Below are 13,047 nucleotides of genomic sequence, written 5' to 3'. Positions count from 1 at the left end.
AATAATGTAAGGAGAGTGGGCTAAGCCTCATGACGGGCTAGCAATAATGTGGTTCAAATTTGTTTTTGTGCGAGAATCGAACATAAGACCTCTCACTTACAAGTGAAGAAATATATTATTATATCACAACACTAAGTGACAAGAAAACGTTTTTAAAGTGTCGATAATAATTCTCTAAATTAAATGTTATTAGCTTATAGTAAAAAGACTCGTACATTGAGACCTATTTCAAGTAGAATGGTGCTATCTACGCACTCACTTTTACTTTCTACACACATTTTGTTAATTCCTATCATTTGATCATCTTCAATTCACTCGAACTGACGGTCGAAAATTGAAAAATATGTGTAAAAATAAAAATAAAAAGTGTGTGGATAGCACCACCTTTTCAAGTGCTTGCAACAAATGGGATGGCTAGTCTTGCATAAAATATCCCATCCATCCAATCAAAAATAAGAAGAAAAAACACAAAAATGCTTTCACAGTATAACGAAGGGTACTCAATTATCAAGGACCAAAGGGCAATAATTTTGTTTTAGCTCTCTCTCTCTCTCATGATGCAGCCAAGTGCCTCCACTACTTGCAAGACAACTTTTGTGAAGCTCCAATCAATCTGGCAAGCTTTGCATTGCTAAGCATGCTTTGTACTTCTTCATCTGTTTCTTCACCCAAGTCCTCAAGTCCTTCTCCTGATAACAACCCATGAATCTTCAATCCATTCTCTAACTCAATGGCTTCAGCCATTTTTGTTACAACCTTCCCAAAGCTGAGGTATCGCCCGCCGGCGCCATGGTCCATCGCTTCATAAACGCAGACATGCGCCTCAGCCGCCTTCTTCACGTCCTCCACAGCTAGGCGACCGTGTTTGAACATTGCCTTGCCACCTATAGAAAGAGTGTAAAAACATGCAAAAATAAGTATTGGATGAGAAGTTCTCTTTATCACACAATCTAACATGTTAAGTTGTTGCTGCTAAAATGTGTGGTCTCATGTTAAAATGTTGAGACTGTTTGGCGAGAGAATTTGTCTCATTTTTAAGATCTTTGATACGTAGAACGAAAGGATTTGCCTTTAAGATATGGTATGGAAGTGGATATGTGAGCATTTGGATGAGATGCATCCATTAGGAGGCCAGGGCACACAGTAACAAGATTGACTTTCATTTCCTTGGACTTCCTCCAACAAGCCATCTCTGCTGTGGTCTTCCCTAGGGCTAACCAAAGCTATCAGTCAAAGTAAAATGATGAATTTGTTAAAATTATTATTTGGTGCGACCAATTAGCAAATACAAAATTCACTCAAAGGCCCTCAAAGTTTTTATATTTATATTTGCATACCTTGTTTTCTCTGCAGAAATCCACATTGGTCCAGCTATACTCATCGATGATCTTCTTTTCTTCATAGTTTTCACCTGTCCAGATGGCAGCAAGGAGAGAGGAAGTGAAGATGCATCTCTTTGCATATGCTGCCCTCCCACAAGCTTCAATTACATTTCTTGCCCCTTCAGTTTCAAGAAATGCCATTTTTTCCTGATCAATAGTTTAATATTGTGCAATACCTCAGAAAAGTATTATAAACTAGTCCAATCTACGAGGAGGTGAATCAAACTCGGTTCAAAGAAACGAGCACATTGCTTTGACAAACTTACCGAATAACCGGAGATACCATGTGGATCAATAAAAGAGGAGGTGTGAAAAATTGCATGGCAACCTCTAAAGGCGTCACAGAGACTATTCAAATCACCCATCTTTGCCACAACCACGCACTCCAACTGGCTTATCTCTTCACCTCTCATTAGCTTCTTCATGTCCTCAAAATCCACTGCCCGCAGCACATAGTTTGAGAAAACAAAACCAAAACCAAACATGGTAAGCCAAAAACGAAATTTCGAGGGTCATGCGCGAAATATAAATGGGTAAGTACCTTCGTTTTGAATGGTAACTCGGACCAAATAACCCCGGGCCAATAGAGCCCTAACTATGTTAGAACCCAAGTGAGAATTCCCACTGGTCACACAAACCAGCCTCCTATCTCTTGCATCTAAACTGCAGCTGAATGCATTTTTGACACAGATTTTATGTTCCTCCCCTGAAGAGGACATCAAATGTTTTGGGACTTCCATTTCTTCCATTGCCATCTCTCTCTCTCTCTCTCTCTCTCTCTCTCTCTCTCTCTCTCTCTCTCTCTCTCTTATTTTCTCTCTCTAAAGTCTCATGCAACACTAGATATAAACAACAATAGCGGCTCAAAAGGGATGCAGCTTTCTATTTTGTGCGATGGTAGTTGGAGAAGATTAGATGAAAGCACGAGGGTAGTAAGTAAACTGTGACACTTCTCTGTTCGTCAAAACCCAACTTGGTTGTTAGTACATTTGGCAAACTTTGATGGGCCAAAAATCATATTCTTTGGAAGGTTGCAACTGCGTCCAGAATTCTTCATATTTTAAAAATAATACCGTTAAGCAAACAGTTATATTTTATTCTATATTTGTGGTTGACGTGTCGCCCCGAATAAAAAGTTAGGGTTGTGATTTTCACACAACCTTAACTACTTTTCTCACACCCCTTTCTATTTTTTAATACTTAATTGGTATCCTACATTTAATCTTCCATATATATCTTTCCTACTTTTTTATGGTAATTAATGAAGGGGTGTGATATCCACACATCCCATTTTACTTCTCACACACCTTTTTAATTTTTGACCGTCGGATCGAATGAATTGAAGAAGATCAAAGGACATAAATTATCATGGAATATGTGAGAAGTAAAATGGGGTGTGTGGATAGCACACCCCTTAATGAAAGATTAAATAGGGAGGGGTATATATGGAAGATTAAATAGTAGGATACCAATTAAGCATTTAAAAAATAGGGAGGGTGTGGGAAAAGTAGTTAAGGGTGTGTGAAAATCACAACCCAAAAGTTATTCCGATTTTTCTTTTGATACAAGAAATGGAGTAAGGATCCTCTTTGTGAGGATTCGGGAATTCTCAAATCATATATGTTCATCGTACATCGTATAGTTAGAAATTATTATAATTTTTTTATTTAAAATTGAATATAAACAGTACCTGACGAAAACTGACTGCACAATACACGATGAATGAATGTAATTGGAGGATCCGACGATGATCTCTCTCCAAGAAATGAATGTTGGATGGTGGGATTGAGATTGGTACTATAAATAGAGTTTTCAACAATAATGCATTTGGAGTCCACACCGTCCCACTTTATTTTGATCTTACGTCTTAACTAAATGGCAAAAACAAAATATATAAAAGTGCCGGTCATCAATAACTAGGAGATAGGATATAGATTTCAACGTTAATGCATGCAGGAGTTTTCACCGTTAATGCATGTGGAGCCCCACACCATCTGACTTTATTTTGATCTTACAGCTGAACTAAATGGCAAAAATAAAATATATACAAGCGTCGGTCATCAATAACTAAGAGATAGGTATAGATTTCAACGTTAATGCATGCAGGAGTTTTCACTGTTAATGCATGTGGAGCCCACCCCATCCGACTTTATTTTGATCTTACCGCTGAACTAAATGGCAAAAATAAAATATATACAAGTGTCAGTCATCTATAACTAGGAGATAGGATATAGATTTCAACGAATGCATGTAGGGCCCGCATTTTATCTTATCTTAATCTTAGCCACATGGTCGAGGAGAAAAAAATATTTCAACTACTTGTATCATAACATTTGATGCACCCGTACATTGAAAAGCTATAATGCATGTATTTGGAGAGAAGGATCATTCAGATAAAATTATATATTTCAAATAAGATACATACAATATACTGTATCAATGAATCAAAATCACAAAAAGAATACAGAAATTGGGATCCTGTCAACAAAATCATGTTAGCAGAGAACACAAAAATAAATGGAAAATGATATGATTTGTGTAAGATTTACAAGAAACGAGCAACACAACACAGCCTACCCTGGCTCAAACGGTTGGTTGAACTCTCAGTTGTTCCATATCCCAGATCTATCTATGGACATCGCGGTACTGGGGTTTCTCGGGTCTCTCTGGTCTCGACTCCAGCTGCTCTGAGTTTGATCCCCGTGCTCCCGAGAGTCTCTACTCGCCCAGCTTCTCTGATTTTGGTACCCTTGCTCTCGGGAGTCTCTACTTTTCCAGCTGCTCTGACTTTGATTGAAAAAACTCGTACTGTTGTCTTCACTGCCGAATGCCATCCTCTGAAACATTCTAATTTGTGCAGAGTGTTCTGCAGAATTAAAGATTTCGCTCTCGCCAGGTTTCATTCCATTACTGAGATCTGAGAATTCATCCAAGGAGTCGAAAGCCCTTACCACCTAGCATAGCGGGAAAGATTATTAGTTCTCTGCAGTCGAAATAAAATGTGGGCAAGTGTCATCCAATATTCTGTAGGTACCTGTCTCATTCGTGGCCTTTTCGTAGCTGAATGACGCACACAAGCTGAAGCCGCCTCAATCATTCTAAACATTTCATTCTCGACGTAATTCTTTTCCAGCCTTGGATCTGCCAACCCTTCTAAGTCTTCGCCTTCTAGTGCTTGACTAAGCAAAGGTCGAGCCTGCAGGAAACTTTAGATGTTATAATCTAGGACTTAACTATGCTAGATAGAACCACAACAATCCATCAAAGTGTTAGCATACAACAACAACACAACACAACAAAGCCTTTTCTGGCTGTGGGGGATGCAACACGAGGACTTCCCATGAGATCACCCATCCTAGTACTACTCTCGCCCAAACGCACTTAACTTCGGAGTTCTGATGGGATCCGGTGCATTTGAGTTGGTATGATCACATCCCAAGGATTTGACGTAAGATAGGAGTGCCGGCTGTCTGACTATCAAAGTGTTAGCATAAAACAGGTAAAATCTCCACCTTGAACATGCCCAATGGAAAGCAACTTTTTGACTTCAGCCGTTTGAGAATTTTCAGTCATTAGACTTGATTGATGGATGAGTTAACAGGACATATTCAAGATGTTATTCCTTGGTGTATGCTTTTCGCAGACGATATAGGGTTGATAGATGAAACTTAGGAAGGGGTAAATGCGAAGCTTAACCTTTGGAGAGAAGTGTTGGAATCTAAAGGTCTTCGCCTAAGCCGATCAAAGACAGAATATATGGAATACAAGCGGGATGGATGAAGTGGAAGAGTTGCGTGTTGTGTGACCGTCGTATGCCATTGAAGCTCAAGGGAAAATTTTTTAGGACGACAATAAGGTCGGCGATGCTGTATGACACAGAATGTTGGGCGGTGAAGCATCAACACATACACAAAATGGGTGTAGCGGAGATGAGGATGCTTCGTTGGAGGTGTGGGCTCACGAGAAAGGATAAAATTAGGAATGAGTGGGTTGGACATGTGCAAAGAAGGCCTACTGACGCTCCGGTTCGAAGATGTGACTACGGGACAGAGGTTCAGGGCCGAAGGGGTAGAGGAAGACCTAGGAAAACTTTGGAAAATACCCTAAAAAAAGACTTAGAGTACTTGGATCTAATGGAGGACATGACACAAAACCGAGCGCAATGGCGTTCTAGGATTCACATAGCCGACCCCACTTAGTGGGAAAAGGCTTTGTTGTTGTTGTTGTTGTTGTAGACTTGAGCCCTTTGAAATTCTAAGCACAACTCCGTAATTGATGGAAAAAGAAAATCAGGAATTTGGCGAAAAGCGAAAAATAGTCTCACAATGATCGGCATAGATGCACTTTCAAAAAGAAATAACTTCCAATACCTACAGGGAGATATCAACAATGTTTATGAATTTACCCATTCAACTAGGCTCTCATCACCCAATGGCTGAGAAGAATCCACAGGTTTGCGACCTGTAATTAGCTCCAATAGCACAACACCATAAGAGTAAACATCAGACTTGTCCGTCAACTTTCCACTTGTTGCATATTCTGGTGCCATGTATCTGGAAAATCACACAATATCATTCATCAGAATATATAAAAAGCAAATGATGCCAACGGAAAGATTGAAGAAATGAAAAGGATCCTGATCCAAAAAAGTAAAGGTAACTACCCAAACGTTCCCATTACTCTTGTCGTCACATGCGTATTTGAATCCAATGCTAGCTTTGCAAGCCCAAAATCTGCAACCTGTTAACAAGTAAAATTCATCGTTAGAAGATTAATTGCTGTCAAATGATTAACAATCGGAGACAGGGAAAACGTGTTCTGGCTGCCTATTATTGTAAGAGGAAATTGTAGTCATTCCATGAATATATGATTATTAGGCTGCCAAAAGGGCTCTTACTTAAAAGGAGATGGAAATGCGCTCGTGTTGCAAGCACTAGAAGCAATCACTATAACTGCATAGAAGTGTTTTTATTTTTAAATTAAGGTTTGTAACTGACGAACGTACTTGAGCTTCAAAGTTGCTATTCAAAAGGATGTTTGACGACTTAATATCTCTGTGAATAATGCGGGGATGACCTGATAAACACATTAAGACAAAATACTGTGAGAGGAAGAATTAGATCCTCAAAGGCGTGCTGATAAATACAGTACTGGAGAAACAAACTCTGCAGAATTTTGAATGAAAATAGCTAATCTTTATATATATAATATTTATTTCATTTATGCAAAGCACCAAACACTATTAAATTCCAGAAATACGCTAGTTTGCTTTAAATACGTCCATTGTCTTGACAACAAAGAATTCTTCCACAATTGTTAACGTCGTTCAGAGAGTTAAAAAGCCTTGGAAACTAATATGAACTTTTATGTAGAGGACCTATTTCTGTATGATTATTGACTAATGGCTGTTTCACATAGGATAAATAAAAAACTGTAACTTTGTACTTGACGGAAATTTATGACAAAAAGAAAGGCTACTGTTCATTTAATTAAAAAATTAAGGAAAAACTGTCATTTCTGATTATGTGTTTGCACTCGATCAAACCAAGGTCGAGAAAAGTTGAATCCAAATTGAGAGTTCCAGAACAAAAGAAGAAACTCACAATCTTCATGTAAGTAAGCTATTCCACGAGCTGCACCAGCAGCAACCTTGACTCTGGTTGCCCAATCCAGGACTGGCATGCCCTCACCTGCAGCTTTCAATAGAGGAAAGTTAGAAGAGGTACAATTTTGACAAGATACCTGCATGCAGAAGAGAATTACGCTTCAAATTTACTAATGCCCAAAATATTGCTTGATAAATTATGCCGTGACTTTAAAAAAATAAATTACCAAGCACAATGTGCAGCATTAGCAAGTTTATTGGCACAGGTTAACGTAGCCATCTTTTAAAGGACTATTAGTTAATAATTTAATTAAAAGACATCAATATTGGACACAACAGGATATAACACAAGCCCCCTATTTTGTTCCAGAACATTTTAGATTGGTCTTGCTTTCAAAATTAGAAGGCTTACCATGAAGATGGTAATGAAGAGTATCATTTGGAACGAAATCGTAGACAAGCAACCTTTGATGCTCAGATATACAGTAACCAACCAGGGAAACCAAATGGCGATGGTGTACTCGACTAATAATTTCAACTTCAGCTTTAAACTCACGCTCCCCTTGTCCCCCACCAATTTTGAGCTGTTTTACAGCAACTTCCCTTTCATCTTCCAAAACACCTTTGTATACACAACCAAATCCACCTTCGCCCAAAAGATTCTGTTTCGAAAACCCATTCTTGGCTTTGATTAGTTCTTCATATGTGAACCATGACTTTGAATTGTTAACGCCACCATCTGATTGTGCATACATGAAATCGCTGCCAGAACCATTTCCTACAAGGGGAGCTGGAGAATAGGGCTTAAGAAATGCTGAATCTGGAGAGCAGAAAAAAGTTCCATTAGTTTGAATCCAATTACCTCATCTGCACATTCAGATAAAACTTGCTAGCTAACTCAAAAGCTTACTTCTCATATGATTTTATACAATGTAAAGCCTACAGGCCGTATAAGAACTGACAGCGCTCAAAGAAAGTAGAATGGCAGAAACGAAAAAGAAAATAAAGCAAGTTTTGAATAAGCAAGCTCATCCAATTCGTATGGAACAGCTACCAGAATTCCTTGTCAATGAAGCAAGTTTGAAAAAGTGTCAGCAAACAAACAAGAAAATGACATAATTCAAGTAATGCGTGCTCAATGTGTTACCTGAATTCTGGGATGAAGCAAAGGGGGAAGGCATGCTGTAGGCAAGATTTGCTCCAGCTTTTCTTTTCTTCTGCTTCTTTGCAAACCACACCGCCATTACAAGAAGACTGATCACCAGGAATCCAACTACAATTCCAATGGCCACAGCTCCTCCAGTGTCTAACCCTCCTTTATTTCCGGATGTGGCATTTGATGTTACATTGGCATCAGTGGTTGACCTTGCAGTTGGCTTCTGTGGTAAGGGAGTGGGATTTGATGAATTACTGGGCAGGGTAGGAGAAGTAACAGGAGGTGAAGAAGATGAAGGCACTGAAGGAGGTGGTGATTGCACTGTGGATGCAGGGGGAGATTTATCAGCTGGTGCAGGAGCAGATTTGGAAGCAGATGGAGGAGGTGTACCAGTGGGGGATGAAGGAGATTTCTTCGGTGCTTCTCCTTGTGGCGGTGGTGGAGAATTGGACGAAGGTGGCGGGGACTCTGTGGATTTAGGTGGAGGTGAGGCTTCTGCAGGAGGTGTAGGGGAAGATTTGGGAGGGGGAGAACTTTCTGATGGAGGTGGTGGGGAAGCATCTGGTGGGGGTGCAGACGCAGCTGTAGGAGAGGCAGCTGGTGGAGAAGGTGGTGGTGATGCTGGAGGAGGTGATGATGGGGGTGGAGCTGCCGGCGGCGAAGGCGGTGGTGAAGTTGGTGGCGGAGTTGACGGAGGTGGTGATGATTTTGGAGAGGGGGAAGCTGGTGATGCTGGAGGAGGAGATTGGGCAGGGGGAGGTGAAGCGTCGGAAGGGGTTGCAGTAGTTGTTGGGGTAGTTGAAGAATTTGATGGGGGTGGTGTTGTGGTATCAGATGAAGTCGGTGAGACCGCAGAAGGGGAAGAATTTGGAGAAGGTGAAGTTGAAGACATGTTTATGTGAAATTGAATGCTAAATTTTGCTACTTTTTTGGCTTTATTATATAAATTCCATCACCGAACTTTCCAAATTCAATCACAAAAATAGTCACTTTTACTGGTATTTATACATCAGAGACCGTTGCATTACAAATATACAAATCCCAAATGTCAGAAAACCCTAATTCAAAATTTCCAGGCAAAATCCATTGCCTTCTTCAACTTCCTGACTTTTTCCCAAAACCCTGGAAAGTTTCAGATTAACCAAAATTCACAGAATCTAAGCACTACCCGGTTCACAAATCCCTCGAAAGAACAAATTTGACAACCAAAACCCCAAAATTTGAGCACAAACCAGATCAAAAAAGCCCACCATCTGCAAGCTTCAAGCTTTAAAACCCAGATTTATTACTACTACAACTACAAGCTCATAACTTTACAGGGAAAATGCAGCAATCCAAATCGCCAAAACTGTTCAAAAACAAAACCCAGAAGCTAAAAGCTCGAGCAAATTAATACCTATCTCCGAAATGGTGGAATTTTCGAATGCGGCAACGTTTTCCCCAGAAAGCTTTGATATTTTCTTGGGAAATGGTGAAGAGTTTAAGAAAAAAAAAAAGGGTGTAAACCCCAAAACACGCTTAGTAAACGTGGGGGCGACTTCGGAAGGAGAGCGACCAGCGAGAGAGACTTCACATGCAGAGCGGCGGTGGCAGCCAAAAACAATGATTGTAAAATTACTTGAGAGGAGAAGCATGGTCCCAAATTTTATGCTTAGAATATGTAAACGCCTTCATTGGCTGTTCCTTCCTGTTTATATTTTTTGTTTTTGAATTTTAATTTTTTGCTCATTATTTTTTTTTTCTGCTAATTGAATTTTAGTAATGTTCACAAAGATATTTCAAACTTTTACTTGATGTTCAAGTTTACATCCGCAACTAACGTGTACAGAAAAGTTATATTTGATTATATTTTTCTTTGTTTTAGCATTTGAAATTAGAGAAGAATAATCAAATCTAGCAAGAAAAAGAGCAATTAGCCACAACTTTTTCTTTTAAATTCAGTTATATTGAAGAACAACCTTTCAAGCTTTAAATACTTGATTTTTAAGCAAAACTTTTCTTTTAGGAACCTCAGAGGTGCGAGAAAATTTTATTAAAATGAAAAAAAGTTATGTCTAGTCAACGGACATAAGCATTACCTCTCATGAAACAAGAAAAATAAAATACATAAAAAGACGGGACATAAACCTTACTCTTTTTGAAAAACGGCATACCAAAAGGTGAGGACCAGAGAAGCCCTCAATTGGCTAATTTGTCAACAATTGCATTCCTTTCTTGATACGTATGAGAGGAAAACCATGTACTGCAACCGGGAAATGTAGTTTTTCCAACGAGTCCAAAGCGACCAAGGAGAAGAATAGAAGGTTCACTTTCAAGCCATAAATTTGTCAACACCACGCATGAGACCACAACAATGATAACAGCATGATGCTCCATATAAAAAGAAGTATGATAACTCAAGCTCAAAGAAAAACCACCAAAATTTAGGGAGATTATATTCACACATCCCAAATTACTTCTCCCACACATTTTTAAATTTTTTTTTATCAAGTGTTAGTGGTGTATATAAAATATTAAAAAATTAAAAGAATGTGGGAGAAATAAATTAGAATATGTGAATATAATCTCTCAAAATTTAACCTGTAAAATTTCGAAAAAAAACCCACCACAAGCCCAATATTTAAGCAAAACATGTTGTGGGTGCTTCCATCTTGAATAGTAAGGCACAAGTTTTTACATTTAGTAGTTCTTGCTTTTCCCTCCTTTTTAAGCTATTCAAATTTGCACTTGTTGAGGACTTCCAACACCTTATGACACGAGTTGATAACAATTATACATGTACCATAGCATTTTTTTAAGGCGCCACATTTTTTTAGGAGGATTCTCATCATGTCAAGTCCCAATAAATTTCTTTACTTTGCATCGAATTAAAGTACTTAGTCCACCATTTATGTGTGTTCCCGTCAATTCTTTTGAATTTCACTTTTGCTAACCTGCTTCCCATACAAAACAACAACTGAAAAAGACTGCTAAAATCCAATAAGCTGAGGAGCAAAATGAGGAATATGGAGGGGCTCGGACGATCACATATAAGATGTAAACAGGGGATTTGGATCCTCTTCGAGGCAATTGGTTAGGATCCTTCTGGCCGGTGTATGTGGGCCGTTGGATTTTTATTCAACTACTACAAATAGGGAGGGTCCTCTAAAAGTTATAATAATTGTAGTCGTTAGATAAAAATCCAACGGCTCACATACATTGGTCAGGAGGATCCCGACCAATTGCCTCGGAGAGGATCCAAATCCGTAAACAGGTGGATGCACCTGCTTGACCAAGAAGGTTTTCAATTTGTTACTTAAGTTAAAAACTTTTACAGTAAAAATACTACGTGACTGTTGTAATATTTCATCAACGGAGGTGAATAAACAAAGTTTTTGTATGAAAAAAAAACAGAAAAGTCAAATAACGACGCCGCGTAGGACTTGAAACAATTAGTCAGCGCCAAAGCTCAAAATAAAGGATTAACAATAATTAGATAGATGAGGTGATTTAAATAAACAAATAATACGAGATCTCATTCCCTCATCACTCCCATGATGTCCGAATGCGCGCATGTTGATCAACGCCAATAAACAATTCTGCAAAACCCAGCCTTTAACTTGTTTCATTTGTTTCATTTGCTATCGAGGTGAGAAGCATCTATACGGATTGGATTCACACATGTGGCATTACGTTTTAATAATGCGTTGTTATGTGTAAGTTTTTGCATTAAGAGCGAGGATATCCTAGTAAAATAGGAATAGCTGCAATTGAAGATAAAATGAGAAAAAATCAGTTAAGATGGTTTGGATACGTGAACTGAAGGCCTACAGATACTCCGTTTAGAATATGCGACTATGAAACAAAGACTCGTAGCAAAAGAGGTAGAGAAAACCTAGGAAGACTTTGAAAGAAACTATAGGAAAATATATGAAATACTTAGAGCTAGCGGAAGACTTGGCACAAAACCGAGCACAGTGACGGTATATGATTCAAAGCCATTTAATGGCGTAGTGGGGTAAGACTTAGTTGTTGGTTGTGTGTAAATTTTTCTTTGCAAAATAATAGGTTATAAATCGAGACAAAATAATAACAATAAACCTGTTACATGTAAATTACTCTTGAAATTATAAAGGAAGGCTTTTGTCTCTTGAGTTGTTTTATAAAGTGGATTCACTAATTAATTAATGTAAAACCATCTCATAATCTTGAAATCTTCAACTCAAAGGCTTTGAAAGAGAGGGTTTGTTGGTTGAGCTAATGACAGAATATGGCATGCAATGCAGGCATTCTCATGGAGACAGGCTAACTGCAATGGTTCCTTCCTTACTCTCTAATTTTGTTTTATGTTGGTGGACAACTTAATGTGGCTTCTGCTTTGTCCTATAGCATAACAACAATATTCCAACTAGGGCATTGACCTAAAAATATTGCAACAAGGCCTTTAATATGAAAATGACATAATATTTGAAAAACATAGATACACTAGGATTTGATATATGCAACTTGAGTTTTGAGATATAATTTTGAGTTTGAGGATCTATAAATTAATTTTCTTTACTTATGGTTATGACTACGACATTCGATTATGAATTTCATCAAGTGTAAAATATACAATGATGATGATAAGTGGTGATAGTTAGAATGAACAGTGATGGTTGTGAGGCTTACGTTAACTCTATAGATGAGTGGTGGCAATGACAATAACAACATAACAAGTTTTGTAAATGTGTTCATTAAAAATCCAATATTCTAAACTACTATAGTCTATATGCAGGAGGGTGCGGGCTCAATTGCAAGAGACTGATATAGTGTCCCAATCAACTAGCCTAATTCACATATGCGACTTAAGACTAAATCTCACACTGCCTAATGTACTTAAAAAAATATCGATGTATTCAAACGAAGAAAAGAATAAAAGTTAT

At 38.4% G+C, this 13,047-nt stretch overlaps 2 protein-coding genes and 1 non-coding gene across 4 annotated transcripts; all 3 read right to left on the bottom strand.

The window, feature by feature from the left end:
- Nucleotides 1–334: 334 nt before the first annotated feature.
- LOC126583020 (cinnamoyl-CoA reductase-like SNL6) lies at nucleotides 335–2,256 on the bottom strand. The gene is made up of 5 exons (XM_050247315.1): nucleotides 1,924–2,256; nucleotides 1,649–1,821; nucleotides 1,338–1,529; nucleotides 1,070–1,223; nucleotides 335–884 (listed from the first exon to the last, which is right to left on the bottom strand). Exons 1-5 carry the CDS (start codon nucleotides 2,135–2,137, stop codon nucleotides 577–579), a joined length of 1,041 nt encoding a protein of 346 aa, XP_050103272.1. The 5' UTR covers nucleotides 2,138–2,256; the 3' UTR covers nucleotides 335–576.
- Nucleotides 2,257–3,770: 1,514 nt separating this feature from the next.
- Nucleotides 3,771–9,793, bottom strand: LOC126583016 (proline-rich receptor-like protein kinase PERK8). Of its 2 annotated transcripts, none has more exons than XM_050247310.1 (8): nucleotides 8,135–9,793; nucleotides 7,400–7,807; nucleotides 6,986–7,078; nucleotides 6,388–6,458; nucleotides 6,046–6,122; nucleotides 5,788–5,935; nucleotides 4,417–4,578; nucleotides 3,771–4,336 (listed from the first exon to the last, which is right to left on the bottom strand). In XM_050247310.1, the coding sequence occupies exons 1-8, from the start codon at nucleotides 9,033–9,035 to the stop codon at nucleotides 3,986–3,988; spliced, it is 2,211 nt and encodes a 736-aa protein (XP_050103267.1). In that variant the 5' UTR covers nucleotides 9,036–9,793; the 3' UTR covers nucleotides 3,771–3,985. The 2 variants fall into 2 exon arrangements, with proteins under 2 accessions (XP_050103267.1, XP_050103268.1); XM_050247311.1 differs by having other exon boundaries at nucleotides 6,986–7,072; nucleotides 8,135–9,792.
- On the bottom strand, nucleotides 4,700–4,818 carry LOC126584006 (5S ribosomal RNA). The gene has a single exon (XR_007609930.1). It is a non-coding gene; the product is annotated as a 5S ribosomal RNA (ribosomal RNA).
- Nucleotides 9,794–13,047: the final 3,254 nt, after the last annotated feature.

Source organism: Malus sylvestris, chromosome 9, assembly GCF_916048215.2.
Source record: "Malus sylvestris chromosome 9, drMalSylv7.2, whole genome shotgun sequence".
Lineage (NCBI taxonomy): Eukaryota > Viridiplantae > Streptophyta > Magnoliopsida > Rosales > Rosaceae > Malus > Malus sylvestris.
Note: the sequence above shows the minus strand (reverse complement) of the source record. Positions and strands in the feature narration are given on the sequence as shown.